At 41.1% G+C, this 13,965-nt stretch overlaps 1 protein-coding gene across 3 annotated transcripts in view; it reads left to right on the top strand.

Moving 5' to 3' along the window:
- Nucleotides 1-12,756, top strand: part of LOC101733098 (up-regulator of cell proliferation) — a 17,134-nt gene extending 4,378 nt beyond the window's left edge. For 2 of the 3 annotated variants that reach the window (XM_031893592.1, XM_031893590.1), the window contains exons 3-8: nucleotides 455-772; nucleotides 3,353-3,652; nucleotides 3,761-4,045; nucleotides 5,346-5,450; nucleotides 6,012-6,095; nucleotides 9,320-12,756. In XM_031893592.1, the coding sequence (XP_031749452.1) occupies nucleotides 455-772; nucleotides 3,353-3,652; nucleotides 3,761-4,045; nucleotides 5,346-5,450; nucleotides 6,012-6,095; nucleotides 9,320-11,667 (3,440 nt within the window). In that variant the 3' untranslated portion in view covers nucleotides 11,668-12,756. The remainder of the gene's footprint in view (nucleotides 1-454; nucleotides 773-3,352; nucleotides 3,653-3,760; nucleotides 4,046-5,345; nucleotides 5,451-6,011; nucleotides 6,096-9,319) is intronic. The other variant, XM_031893591.1, reaches the window with a different exon arrangement.
- Nucleotides 12,757-13,965: the final 1,209 nt, after the last annotated feature.

Genomic DNA, 13,965 nt, shown 5'->3' with positions numbered 1-13,965 from the left:
TACTTGATCCCAACTAAGATATAATTACCCCTTATTGGGGCAGAACAGCCCTATTGGGTTTATTTCATGGTTAAATGATTCCCTTTTCTCTGTAATAATAAAACAGTACCTGTACTTGATCCCAACTAAGATATAATTACCCCTTATTGGGGGCAGAACAGCCCTATTGGGTTTATTTCATGGTTAAATGATTCCCTTTTCTCTGTAATAATAAAACAGTACCTGTACTTGATCCCAACTAAGATATAATTAATCCCTATTGGGAGCAGAACAATTCTATTGGGTTTAATTAATGTTTTATTGATTTTTTACTAGACTTAAGGTATGAAGATCCAAATTACGGAAAGACCCCTTATCCGGAATACCCTTGGTCCCGAGCATTCTGGATAACGGGTCCTATACCTGTATTATAGCTACAAACATTACAACTTAATGCAATGGTTTCTCTGTGTAGGGGAATCAGTGGAGCAGAAAGTAGTTCCCAGACTTCGTGCTATAAAGGGCTCGGATTCTGTTATTCCCTGTACATCGGATGTGAATGGGCCCCCAGTGCAGACCATAATCTGGTATTTCCAGCACAAGGAGATCCTGCGCTATGATGGGGAGATAAGGGCTGTGGATCCAAGGTATTCCTTAAGCACAAACAGAGCCAGAGATGGAACGGCTTCCCTAGTCATCTCCAACATAACCATAACCGATGGCGGCACCTACACATGTTCCCTGTTGTACGGCCAAGGGAAGGAAGACATGGAAGTTACAGTATTTATTCAAGGTAAATGGAAACGTTGATGCTGATTGGTGTAAATTGTTATTTGTTTTTCTTCATTATGTAAGAAAGAAACTATATAGTGCAGGCTCTCCAACTTGGAGTCCACAGATAGGGGTTATGTGTCCTTCATGCCCAAATCAGCTGAGCCACGAAGACACTGGAACCATTTAGCCTACTGACTAATGTAACCAGTTCCTTCCCAGCTCACTTTATTGCAGGTTTTGAGATCTCTAAGGGGTAAATTTACTAAAGATCGTGTTTTTTTAATATTTCATAATTCTGTTTTCTCTAAGAATTTGTGATTTATGAAACAAAAAACACCATCTAAAATCTTGTAGGTCTTGTAGACGTCAATGGGAAGTGTCCTGGACGAACTGGAACTTTTTTTTTCTTTGCTTCCTCGTTTGAGAGGTTTAAGTGTTTTTTTTTATTTTTAAATGCAAGAAAACTCTTACAAAAACATTTTTTCCATGGAATTTGTGGTTTACGAGGATTCTTTTTGTAGCTTTTTTTGTTTGTGCTTTTTTAAAAATGGTCGTTTTAGAGAAGATGAGTTAATTCATGGTTTCAAAAACCTCCACAACCACTAAAATGAGAAAGTTGATAAGTGGACCTCTGAGGGGCTGATTTACTAACCCACGAATCCGACCCGAATTGGAAAAGTTCCGACTTGAAAACGAACATTTTGCGACTTTTTCGTATGTTTTGCGATTTTTTCGGATTCTGTACGAATTTTTCGTTACCAATACGATTTTTGCGTAAAAACGCGAGTTTTTCGTATCCATTACGAAAGTTGCGTAAAAAGTTGCGCATTTTTCGTAGCGTTAAAACTTACGCGAAAAGTTGCGCATTTTTGCGTAAGTTTTAACGCTACGAAAAATGCGCAACTTTTTACGCAACTTTCGTAATGGATACGAAAAACTCGCGTTTTTACGCAAAAATCGTATTGGTAACGAAAAATTCGTAAAGAATCCGAAAAAATCGCAAAACATACGAAAAAATCGCAAAGTACCGATCATTACGAAAAAAACGCAATCGGACTCCATTCGACCCGTTCGTGGGTAAGTAAATCAGCCCCTAAGTATCTTCACAGACCAGGGAAGAATGATCTTTTGGGAAGGGGGAAATGTTAACATAGGACCGTAGGCTTTCAGTAGGGATGGGGTAGGAAAGGGAACCCATAGAAAAGAGTAAGGGCTGGAGTCAAGGCATGGGGGTTTGAGTAGAACAAAATGTGGGTGGATGGGTGGAAAAAGGAAGAGAAATGAAGAACAGAAAAGGGGAGGAGCCATGAAAGACAAAATAAGAGAAAACGAGAAAGGACATCGCTCACTCTTCTTCTCTCAATCTGACCTATTTTGTATATTTTCTCCTCGCATCTGTACTTAAACTTAACTGTCTCTTTTTCTCTTAATTTCTCTTTCATCCTTTATATAATGTCTTTCTAGCATTTTCTTCCTTTTTACTACCTCACCCCTATCTGTATTGGAGGGATGTCTAAACTTACAGAGGGTCCTGCTGAGCCGTAAAGGGGACATATTGTGTGAAAACCAATATTGTGCCAATGAATTGTACCCATCTAAATATAGACGGAATGGGCTTTACAAAGTAGTGTTTCGGGCTGATTTATTGAAAATTTCTACAAAAATCCCACTAGCCCCACCCATCTGTTCCACTTCCTGCTGCCTCCTTTCCCAGGCTGTGCAGGGGGGATACTGTAGGATAGGAACCAATCAGCAGCTAGGCTGACCTGATAGGGAACTGAAGCCTGTCTGTGCTGGTGTGACTGCAGGGCTGGGATTGGCTCTCCCCCTCCTACTGTGCTTCTGGCAGGGACCGTTAGGACACGCCCACCCCTCATGTGAAACCCAGACAGGGACCTGAGAGGATCTATATGAAGCTCCAATAAAGGGGCCATTGTTACAAATAGGATTAATGTTTAGCCCAAAGTGAAATCAGCACCATGTATTATCCATAATTACCTACAAGAGGGTTATTTGTTTATTCTATATGTCTCCTTTAACAGCGGGGGTTTATTTTCTGGGGAGGCAGAGTAGACTTGGTCTGGCTACGAGCTACTCTATATTCAAGGAAACCAAATGTAAGAGTTTCCATACAATTGACTGAAACAGTATGAGCTGGGGGAGGAGAATATATTCATATTGACACATTTTTATCCCAAATCAATTAATATTAACAAAAATGTTTATTTTTTTTATTTACAAAATGGGTGTGGTTCTGGCACAGGAGTGCATTTTACTGGCTGGAGGCTAATGACTAGTTACCAATGCCAGATAGACTATCCATCAGCTACGACTGATAGCAGGCTGCATTGATTTCAGCTAGTGGGTTAGACCCCAAAGGTGCAAGTTTAGCCAGTACGACCCATGAGTATAACAAATCTGAAAGTAACAAAGTCATTGTGGGAAATTTAGCTGGAGCAGGAGGAAGACAACCAATCAGCAGGTACTATTTTCTGACCATCCATTCTAAACAAACTGCAACTAGACTAGGGGGGTAGCCTGTGATTCTAAGCGGTCTCATAGAATAAACCAAAATTACTAATTCATGTTTTTTTCCCAGCTCCCCTAGACGTCAGAGTCACTAATAATATTGTAGTGAGGAATCAGGAGAGCGTCCTGCGCTGCTCAGTCAATGGGTTCTACCCATTGGGTATTGGAATTAAATGGCTGAGGGAAGGAGTCTTGCTGCATAGGATTAATGTTGGAAATGTCCAGACGAACCCAGATGGCACTTACAATGTAAACACCACCGCCACCATCCTACCCACTGAGGAGGACCAAGATCAGACCTTCTCGTGTAGTGTCCAATATAAATCTCAAGTAGATGCCTTCCAGTTTGACTTTCGGTTGATTTTTGGAGGTAAAGGAAACCATTATATGGTTATATATATATATGTTCATAATGAGTGTCCCATATTACCAATATACTGAACACATTTGCCATCTTAATATCTATTTGTTTTTGTAGTCCCTCCCTCTCTTCACATAAGCACCCAACCCTTCCGGCTAAATAAGGAACAGACATTGATTTGCCGAGTGTGGGGATTCTACCCTGAGTCAGTTGTGGTCAGTTGGTTTCTGAATGGGACCCGTGTGGAAGCCTCATGGATTGAGAGGATAAATAGTTCTGCTGTAGAGTCTTTCTACCAGTTCACCCCAACAGTTCAGCTCTGGGGAACAGAGATCTCCTGCAAGGTGGAACATGGGACCCTGCCCAGTCCTCTTGTGGAGAAGGTGCGAGTGGAAAATGAAGGTAAGAAACCTACATAAAGGGACCAGAACACTCACTTCCACCAAGTGCAAATAAAATGAGCATTTAATCCATAATTATGAGCACCTAATGCATTATACTCAGGCGTATGAATAAGTAGTCAGTACAAAGTCATTGGGAATATGGGGAAAGCTCTACACACATAACTGTAACATCAGACATAGAATTTAATTATTTTGGGTGACGTATCCAGGTATATGATTGATTTAATCCTAAAGTATTGCCAAAATGTCTTCTCCTTGCCTGGATATCTATAACTTATATCCTAAGGTATCAGTTGTAGAGTCACTTCCCTTACCTTCTAAAAATATTACAAAAAGACAGTCACCTCACTTTTGTACAGCCGGATTTCTATGCCCTATCATCCTATTTTTAAGCATACAAGATGCAAACCAATGAATGTCATACTAACAAATGTATTATTAGCAAAGAGACAGTGTGCAGCCCCATGATGATTGGTCCCACTGTATTCAACCAACTGCCATTACTGATTTTCCATTGGACCTCATTGGATGATGAGACATTGGCTAACAAGGGTGCACATTGAGTAACCAATCATCAGCGTTTAGTTGAAACACATGGTTTACTTTTATTGTAAAGCATCATCTGTTGATGTTGATCTGTTGAGATCATGTGAATTGCATGACCACTGACACTAGTTGTTTGGGTACAGTGGTGACCTATCCCCTATGATATATATTATATGAATATCTTTCTCCCATTTGCCGGTTTCACTACTGGAAAGAATTACAACCTGCAGATATCTATCAATTCCAACACTGGATATATAACTATATCTTGGTTGTACATCTTCTATGCTCAAAAAGTGAGGTGACTATTATTTCTAAAGACATCTAGATTATTTTATTAGAGTATTATGAGGAGGACTCTTTGTATCTTGTGGTGATGTAGATCTTTTATATGATGGCGATGTGGATCTTTTAATAAACAACCAAAAGTCTCATCTTTACCTTATTCTAGTTCTCAAAATGCAGACTGAGATATGGAATATAACCTCTAGAACTTCTCTCAGACATAGATAAAGCAAGGGCAATCAGTGCTTTTTTGCCAACTGGAGCAGCAGGGCCTGGCTAACTGCCAGCCCATCCCTCACTGCCAGCTTATCCCCCTTGCCCCAGAGCCAGGAGAGAGGAATGTATTTGCTGACCAAGCTCCTGTGGTTTTCTCCTTGTTATATAGTGCCTGGGACAGTTGGCAACTATATATTACTCTAAAATAATATTTCTCATCAATCCCAGCAAATAATGACTTTGTTCTTCAGCAGGGATAAAGCGGAACCATAGAGCGGCAATCCTGGTCACAGCCTTTCTTGTTACCCTGCTGGTACCTTTAGTAATATTGATTTACTATAAATGCAAGAAAAGAGGTAAGTTACTTTATGTTATCTACTTATATATGAAGTACAGATTGTACTTTGCCTAGGCTAGCCAGTTTTACAGGGAGTGGAATATTATTGGGAGTGGAATATTATACAATTCTTAGTGCCATAAACGTCTCTACTGTACATTGTACCCATATTCATCAAATCAGTTATTTTCTGTGTTAAAGGGCAAGGAAACCTAAAATGACTGTGGGTGCCCATTTGTTATGCATTCCAGTGATCTTTTACTTTGGACCACTTCTATAAAAATGAATGGGTATTTGTCCAAAATGTGGCACTTCACCATTTTTAAAATTCTGCCATTCTGCTCCAGGTAAGTTCCCACAGACTTGCTTGGATCATTGGATCAACCCAGGGCACAATCTGAGCTTATGTGGTCCCAAATTGGCACCCCACTCTTTTTAGGTTACAGGCAGTATTGGTCTGATTGACCAAAAATGATATAGGGTGCGAAATGACAAATATAGAAAAGAAAAGCAGAATTCGGCAGATAATGCCCTTCAAATGTAACAAAGACTAATGCTTTATTCCTTCCTGCCCCCATAGAACAGGAAGAAGGGCTTCACCTTGTAGAGGATTTGGGTGATGAGAATCAACTGAATAATTCTCTGGCATCAACAGCAATTGCAGGTATATGGGGTATATTATATGGAGTCCCTGTGGGGGGAAAGTGAGGGTATATTATATAGAGTCCCTGTGGTGGGAAAGTGAGGGTATATTATATAGAGTCCCTGTGGTGGGAAAGTGAGGGTATATTATATAGAGTCCCTGTGGTGGGAAAGTGAGGGTATATTATATAGAATCCCTGTGGTGGGAAAGTGAGGGTATATTATATGGAGTCCCTGTGGTGGGAAAGTGAGGGTATATTTTATAGAATCCCTGTGGTGGGAAAGTGAGGGTATATTATATAGAATCCCTGTGGTGGGAAAGTCAGGGTATATTATATAGAATCCCTGTGGTGGGAAAGTGAGGGTATATTATATAGAGTCCCTGTGGTGGGAAAGTGAGGGTATATTATATAGAGTCCCTGTGGTGGGAAAGTGAGGGTATATTATATAGAGTCCCTGTGGTGGGAAAGTGAGGGTATATTATATAGAGTCCCTGTGGTGGGAAAGTGAGGGTATATTATATAGAATCCCTGTGGTGGGAAAGTGAGGGTATATTATATAGAGTCCCTGTGGCTGGAAAGTGAGGGTATATTATATAGAGTCCCTGTGGGGGGAAAGTGAGGGTATATTATATAGAGTCCCTGTGGTGGGAAAGTGAGGGTATATTATATAGAGTCCCTGTGGTGGGAAAGTGAGGGTATATTATATAGAATCCCTGTGGTGGGAAAGTGAGGGTATATTATATAGAATCCCTGTGGTGGGAAAGTGAGGGTATATTATATAGAGTCCCTGTGGGGGGAAAGTGAGGGTATATTATATAGAATCCCTGTGGCTGGAAAGTGAGGGTATATTATATAGAGTCCCTGTGGTGGGAAAGTGAGGGTATATTATATAGAATCCCTGTGGGGGGAAAGTGAGGGTATATTATATAGAGTCCCTGTGGGGGGAAAGTGAGGGTATATTATATAGAGTCCCTGTGGGGGGAAAGTGAGGGTATATTATATAGAGTCCCTGTGGTGGGAAAGTGAGGGTATATTATATAGAGTCCCTGTGGTGGGAAAGTGAGGGTATATTATATAGAATCCCTGTGGCTGGAAAGTGAGGGTATATTATATAGAGTCCCTGTGGTGGGAAAGTGAGGGTATATTATATAGAGTCCCTGTGGGGGGAAAGTGAGGGTATATTATATAGAGTCCCTGTGGTGGGAAAGTGAGGGTATATTATATAGAGTCCCTGTGGTGGGAAAGTGAGGGTATATTATATAGAGTCCCTGTGGTGGGAAAGTGAGGGTATATTATATAGAGTCCCAGTGGTGGGAAAGTGAGGGTATATTATATAGAGTCCCTGTGGTGGGAAAGTGAGGGTATATTATATAGAGTCCCTGTGGTGGGAAAGTGAGGGTATATTATATAGAGTCCCTGTGGTGGGAAAGTGAGGGTATATTATATAGAATCCCTGTGGCTGGAAAGTGAGGGTATATTATATAGAGTCCCTGTGGTGGGAAAGTGAGGGTATATTATATAGAGTCCCTGTGGTGGGAAAGTGAGGGTATATTATATAGAGTCCCTGTGGTGGGAAAGTGAGGGTATATTATATAGAGTCCCTGTGGTGGGAAAGTGAGGGTATATTATATAGAGTCCCTGTGGTGGGAAAGTGAGGGTATATTATATAGAGTCCCTGTGGTGGGAAAGTGAGGGTATATTATATAGAGTCCCTGTGGCGGGAAAGTGAGGGTATATTATATAGAGTCCCTGTGGCGGGAAAGTGAGGGTATATTATATAGAATCCCTGTGGCGGGAAAGTGAGGGTATATTATATAGAATCCCTGTGGCGGGAAAGTGAGGGTATATTATATAGAATCCCTGTGGTGGGAAAGTGAGGGTATATTATATAGAGTCCCTGTGGTGGGAAAGTGAGGGTATATTATATAGAATCCCTGTGGTGGGAAAGTGAGGGTATATTATATAGAGTCCCTGTGGTGGGAAAGTGAGGGTATATTATATAGAGTCCCTGTGGTGGGAAAGTGAGGGTATATTATATAGAGTCCCTGTGGTGGAAAAGTGAGGGTATATTATATAGTGTCCCTGTGGGGGGAAAGTGAGGGTATATTATATAGAATCCCTGTGGTGGGAAAGTGAGGGTATATTATATAGAGTCCCTGTGGGGGGAAAGTGAGGGTATATTATATAGAGTCCCTGTGGCGGAAAAGTGAGGGTATATTATATAGAGTCCCTGTGGTGGGAAAGTGAGGGTATATTATATAGAGTCCCTGTGGCGGAAAAGTGAGGGTATATTATATAGAGTCCCTGTGGTGGGAAAGTGAGGGTATATTATATAGAGTCCCTGTGGTGGGAAAGTGAGGGTATATTATATAGAGTCCCTGTGGAGGGAAAGTGAGGGTATATTATATAGAGTCCCTGTGGGGGGAAAGTGAGGGTATATTATATAGAGTCCCTGTGGGGGGAAAGTGAGGGTATATTATATAGAATCCCTATGGCGGAAAAGTGAGGGTATATTATATAGAATACCTGTGGTGGGAAAGTGAGGATATATAATATAGAGTCCCTGTGGTGGGAAAGTGAGGATATATTATATAGAGTCCCTGTGGTGGGAAAGTGAGGGTATATTATATAGAGTCCCTGTGGTGGGAAAGTGAGGGTATATTATATAGAGTCCCTGTGGTGGGAAAGTGAGGGTATATTATATAGAATCCCTATGGCGGAAAAGTGAGGGTATATTATATAGAATACCCGTGGTGGGAAAGTGAGGATATATAATATAGAGTCCCTGTGGTGGGAAAGTGAGGGTATATATATAGAATCCCTGTGGGGGGAAAGTGAGGGTATATTATATAGAATCCCTATGGCGGGAAAGTGAGGGTATATTATATAGAATACCTGTGGTGGGAAAGTGAGGATATATAATATAGAGTCCCTGTGGTGGGAAAGTGAGGATATATTATATAGAGTCCCTGTGGTGGGAAAGTGAGGGTATATTATATAGAATCCCTGTGGTGGGAAAGTGAGGGTATATTATATAGAGTCCCTGTGGTGGGAAAGTGAGGGTATATTATATAGAATCCCTGTGGTGGGAAAGTGAGGGTATATTATATAGAGTCCCTGTGGCAATATGGGCAATAGCAGAAGGACCTGGTCCCACAACCTTTAAAAACAATAACAATATAATGCTTTGTTTTCCACATATGTTGCATTTTCAACATACAAACACAATTGTTTTGTTTTTCAGACAAAGGAAATGTATTTGAAGGAATTCTCCAAGACTTAGAAATGGGTCATTACAGAACCTCACAACTTACTCCAAACAAAGTTTGGCAAATCTGGCCTGAAACTGTAGAAATACTTGAATGTCAAACACTGAAGGACGTTCCTTGGAGTTTCCTGAGGAAGCTCATGTCCTTAAACCCTGCTGCACGAAGCATGACCCTGATATATGTTGATAATCAACCAATCATAAGTAAGGGGGATGGTGATCAGGACAGCTTTCTAGAAACACCTGTCCGTGACTTGGTTCCAAATGTAGTCCATCCTCTAGATCTTCTCTGTGTTCTTCTTCATTGTTCAGATCCTTGTTTACAGCAAGAAATTTTTTTAAAAATGTCCATGTGTCAATTTGCTGTCCCCCTGCTGCTCCCTTCTTGGTATGGCCCAAGCTTCACCTTCATGCTGTGGGCAATGAGAGACATTGTGAAGAAGTGGAGACCTCCATCCTCACAGGACAGTAAAGGGTTTGAGGAGGATAATATTGTGAACATATCAATGCCAGTTTTCTCCTTTGTGCGACTAGGGAACTGCAGAACATCCAAGTCACGCATTCTCAACCGTATCCTCAGCCCGGCTCATCCGATCCAAGACTTTTTCCTACATAGAGAAATGGATTCGGGAAATGTTGCACGTAAGATCTCCGATGGGTTGGTGGAAATATCATGGTACTTCCCTAGAACTACAAATACATCTAATGTCTTCCAAGAACCCGCTGCAGTCGTCAATATGAGAGGAGACATCAAATCGGGAATGGCACAGTTCCACTTTTTATGCCAAGTATCGTCAGCCGTGTTCATATTCACAGAGGATATTAGTGAGGAGGACTATGAAGTGCTGCTAGGAACTGAAAATGCAGAGAACAAGTATTTTATCATTATTACAAAACCATACCAGTCTGTGCGTGAAGAGATGAGGAGATATCTGAAGCTGCTGAACTATAATGTGCTGAACAATACGGTTAATGATGCAGCACTAGTAGAACAAATAAGACTCCGTATTGAAGGGCTTAACAAAAGCTTGACCCATATGACTCTAGAGCAAATGGCTCACAAAGCCGGTGAACTTGGAATCCAAGTAGATGAATTTTCTGACAATATTTGTAACTTGAAAACACTTGCTGAGCAGAGCACTAATAATAGAGAATGCCTTGCACCATATAAAAGGAAGGCAATGAGTCTGGATGGAGATTGCTGGAAGGAGCTCCAACAAGTAGAAAGAATAAGAAAACAGTGGGGTGAGAATGGAGATGGTAACAAAGCAAAACTTGTACTAAAATGTTTTAATCTCTTAACGCAAATGAAATGTGAGTTTCAGAATGTAATAGTTAGGTTTTTAGTGGCAATCAATTATTTAACTCAGGGAGAGAAACTGATTTTTCTAAAGTGGATGAAACTAAACCTTGACCAAGTAGCTAGAGGGAATCATGCTGAGGAGTATTCCCTGGGAGTTGAAGACTTTTTACAAATGTTACCTCGGTTATATGAAGATAGGAATACTGGGAACAATTCTACTGACAACATTATCCATAAACTCCCAGGATTAGGTGCTGATCTCCTCCATGATGGGTTTCCTTTACAGCTGGTAGATGGAGATGCCTCCAACATCCCCATGAAGTGGGTTACAGATGTTCTGATGGAGCTGAACACCAAGACAGGAGGGAAATGCAGAATACGAGTGATCTCTGCACTGGAAGTACTCAGTACAGGGAAGTCCACCCTCCTGAACTCCATATTTGGGCTGCAGTTGCCCGTGGCCAGAGAACAAGGCACACAAGGAGCCTTCATGATACTGATTAATGTGAAAGAAACCTTTCAGCCAGACCTGGGCTGTGAGTTTATTGTTTTGATTGACACAGAAGGTTTGAATGTTGCTGAAATGTCTTCTCATGAAGACAAGTATGAACTTCACAGCCAGCTAGCAGAAATAGTGTTTGGGCTGAGTGATATTACCATAATCAACATGGTAAGGGAGACTGTATCTCAACTGAAAGGAAACTTGACCCAGAAATTCTTAAAAACAAAACGATTAGGAAGAAAGAAGAAATGCCTCTTTGTCCACCACAATGTAAGTGATGTGTATTTTTATAAAGAAGAAGGAGATGACCCTGAAGTGAACACTTGGTACATTCCCCCTTTATGGTTCGGGGCCCCACCCATGGCTTCTGTTAGCTTACAATACAGTGAAAGTGTCTGTGAACTAAAGAAAGACTTAATTTCCAGTATAAAACAGATGGATGTTCAAAACATACAGGAATTTTCTGACCACATGGAACAACTTTTTAAATCTGCAACCCATAAAAATATAATAAAATAGAATGATAGAAAAGAAATATAGGGGGAATGAAATATGTATGGCTGAAGGAAAAAACGGTTGCAATGGGAACAAAATGGTGCTCTTTACGACAAAAAAATACTGTTAGCAAACACTTTGCATCTCTTAATGCAAAACCCTATAACAGTATAATGATCCAGGCCTTTACATTTGTCCACAGCAGCTCCCCATCTTCTGATCTTGATGGGCATCTTTGAGAGTCAGTGGCACTGCACATGCTCAGTAGGCTCTGGGCTGCTGTTGGGAAGCTGAGCTTAGGGGTCATAGGAAATCATCAACACTTAAGCTGGAAGTGAGGTCACATTGGCAAAGAACTAATGGCTGATTGCAGAAAACCATGTAATTTGAATCTGAAATTCACGATACTATAAGAGTATAATTAATTCATATTGTATATATACTGTATATAGGGAGTTGCCCCTAAGCTCAGTGAGCAGCCCAGAGAGAGTGCTGGGAATCAGCAGAAAAGATGGGGGCTACTGGGGGTATATTTATGGGCACAGATCTTTCCTGCCTTGGGCTGGTTTAGAAGATGCAGAAATGGAGCCACAATAAAGTTACAAGGGCTATAAATATTGATATATGTGGGATGTAGCAGAGACAGAATACACGGGACCATATAGGTCCCACACAGCGGCAACTGCCACGGTTAAGGAGATGCCCCAATCTGACACTTTTGTTTGTTATTTGTCCATTCCCCCCCCCCCATACAGTCATTCCTGTATTTCTCCCCATCACTGGCATTTTTCCCAGTACAACAATCTCTGCCATTGACCGCAACACTGCCATCTCTTCTATCTACAGCCCCCTGAGGTGACTTTATGGGTGGGGCAGAGAGAGAAATAGCAAATGTATTTTCTTTAATGACATTACAAATCTTTAATTTGTCATGTGATTTTATAAATTATGTCATCAGAACTTTGTGGGAGGGGCAAGAGAAGGATGAATAGGAGGGTTTTTTTGCTGCACTTTTAGTTATATCGACATTTCTATCTTTTATATCTGGAGCATCGCAATGTTTGAAACCATTTTAATGATGCTTCATGTTTACACAACATATTTTTTTAAATAAAATTCTAAAAAAAATGTTTGCAAAACTTCAGACTGGTTTATTTGGAGCTGAGATCCAGACGGTAGATGTTCTGAGAGCTTTCTGTATCTTTATTAAGCTAAATGTGTAATTTCTAGAAAAGAAAAAACCCTAATCAACAGTGTCCCCAGCACCCAATGTCTTACAAGATCACTCAGCCTAACGCCCATGGAGTCTTCCACTCTCTCATCTGAGCCGGTTCCTATGGAATTCATATTAACAAATATATACACTATACAAAATAAGTAAAGAATATTACATATAGATATAGTGCAAACAATCTAATATTGCAAGTACATACACCTAGGGGCAGATTTATCAAATATGAGTTTAGAGGGTAAAACATAAAAACTCACCCACGTTCTATTTATTCATCAGTGACGTAATTATATATACAGCTGTCTGCTATACCTTAGTTCCTCTTGCATGTCGGACTGGTTGCGGCCCTCTCAAAAGCTTTTTCTGTAGGGGGGGCCCGGCATGATCAAGTTACACTGCTGATTCCTATAGTATTTGTAACCCCTATTTGGCCATGAAATGGTTAAAACCCAGGCTAGTATGGTTTAGAGCATGGGGTACATGCGACTCTCTTAGACATATAGCCCTCGCTATATGGAAGAGACAATGCGGAGCAAGGGTGTAGTGGACTACAACTCACTGTGGCTGTGTAGTGCAGAATTAGTAAAGATGGACACCAGAAGGTTCTTGCAGTTGAACTATAGAACAGTTTATTGTCAGAGACAAATAGGAAAGCAGGGTTATACTCACAAATGCAGATATAGATTTTAAATGATAGTAGTACTCCACCGGTTTATCCCACCTCCTTCTAGAGTCTGGGCAGGGTAAATGCAGCTGGGCAGCTTGGCACCCCTTGGAAGCAGTCAGGATAGATACCTCAGTCCTCAGGTTGATAACTCCTAGCTTCAGAGTCTTCTGTGTGAGTAGGGATCAGGGTTTGTTCTAACCTGTCTTATATGTCTACTCCGTGGCCCTACGCTGAGGCAACATTGCCGGATGGAAGGGTACTTCCTTTCTACTCTCCTAGATGGGGCTGGAAAACTGCCCATGCTTCCTTCCCTCTCTATCTCCCTCTCCTAGAGAGTGCTCGACAAGAGTAACTATCTTACTGGTCCTCATTCACGGGGCTCTGTCCCCGACTTCACCAGAGTGGTAGGTAACACTCTGGGGCA

The sequence above is a fragment of the Xenopus tropicalis genome, chromosome 9 (assembly GCF_000004195.4).
Source record: "Xenopus tropicalis strain Nigerian chromosome 9, UCB_Xtro_10.0, whole genome shotgun sequence".
In the NCBI taxonomy this organism is placed as follows: Eukaryota; Metazoa; Chordata; class Amphibia; order Anura; family Pipidae; genus Xenopus; species Xenopus tropicalis.
Note: the sequence above shows the minus strand (reverse complement) of the source record. Positions and strands in the feature narration are given on the sequence as shown.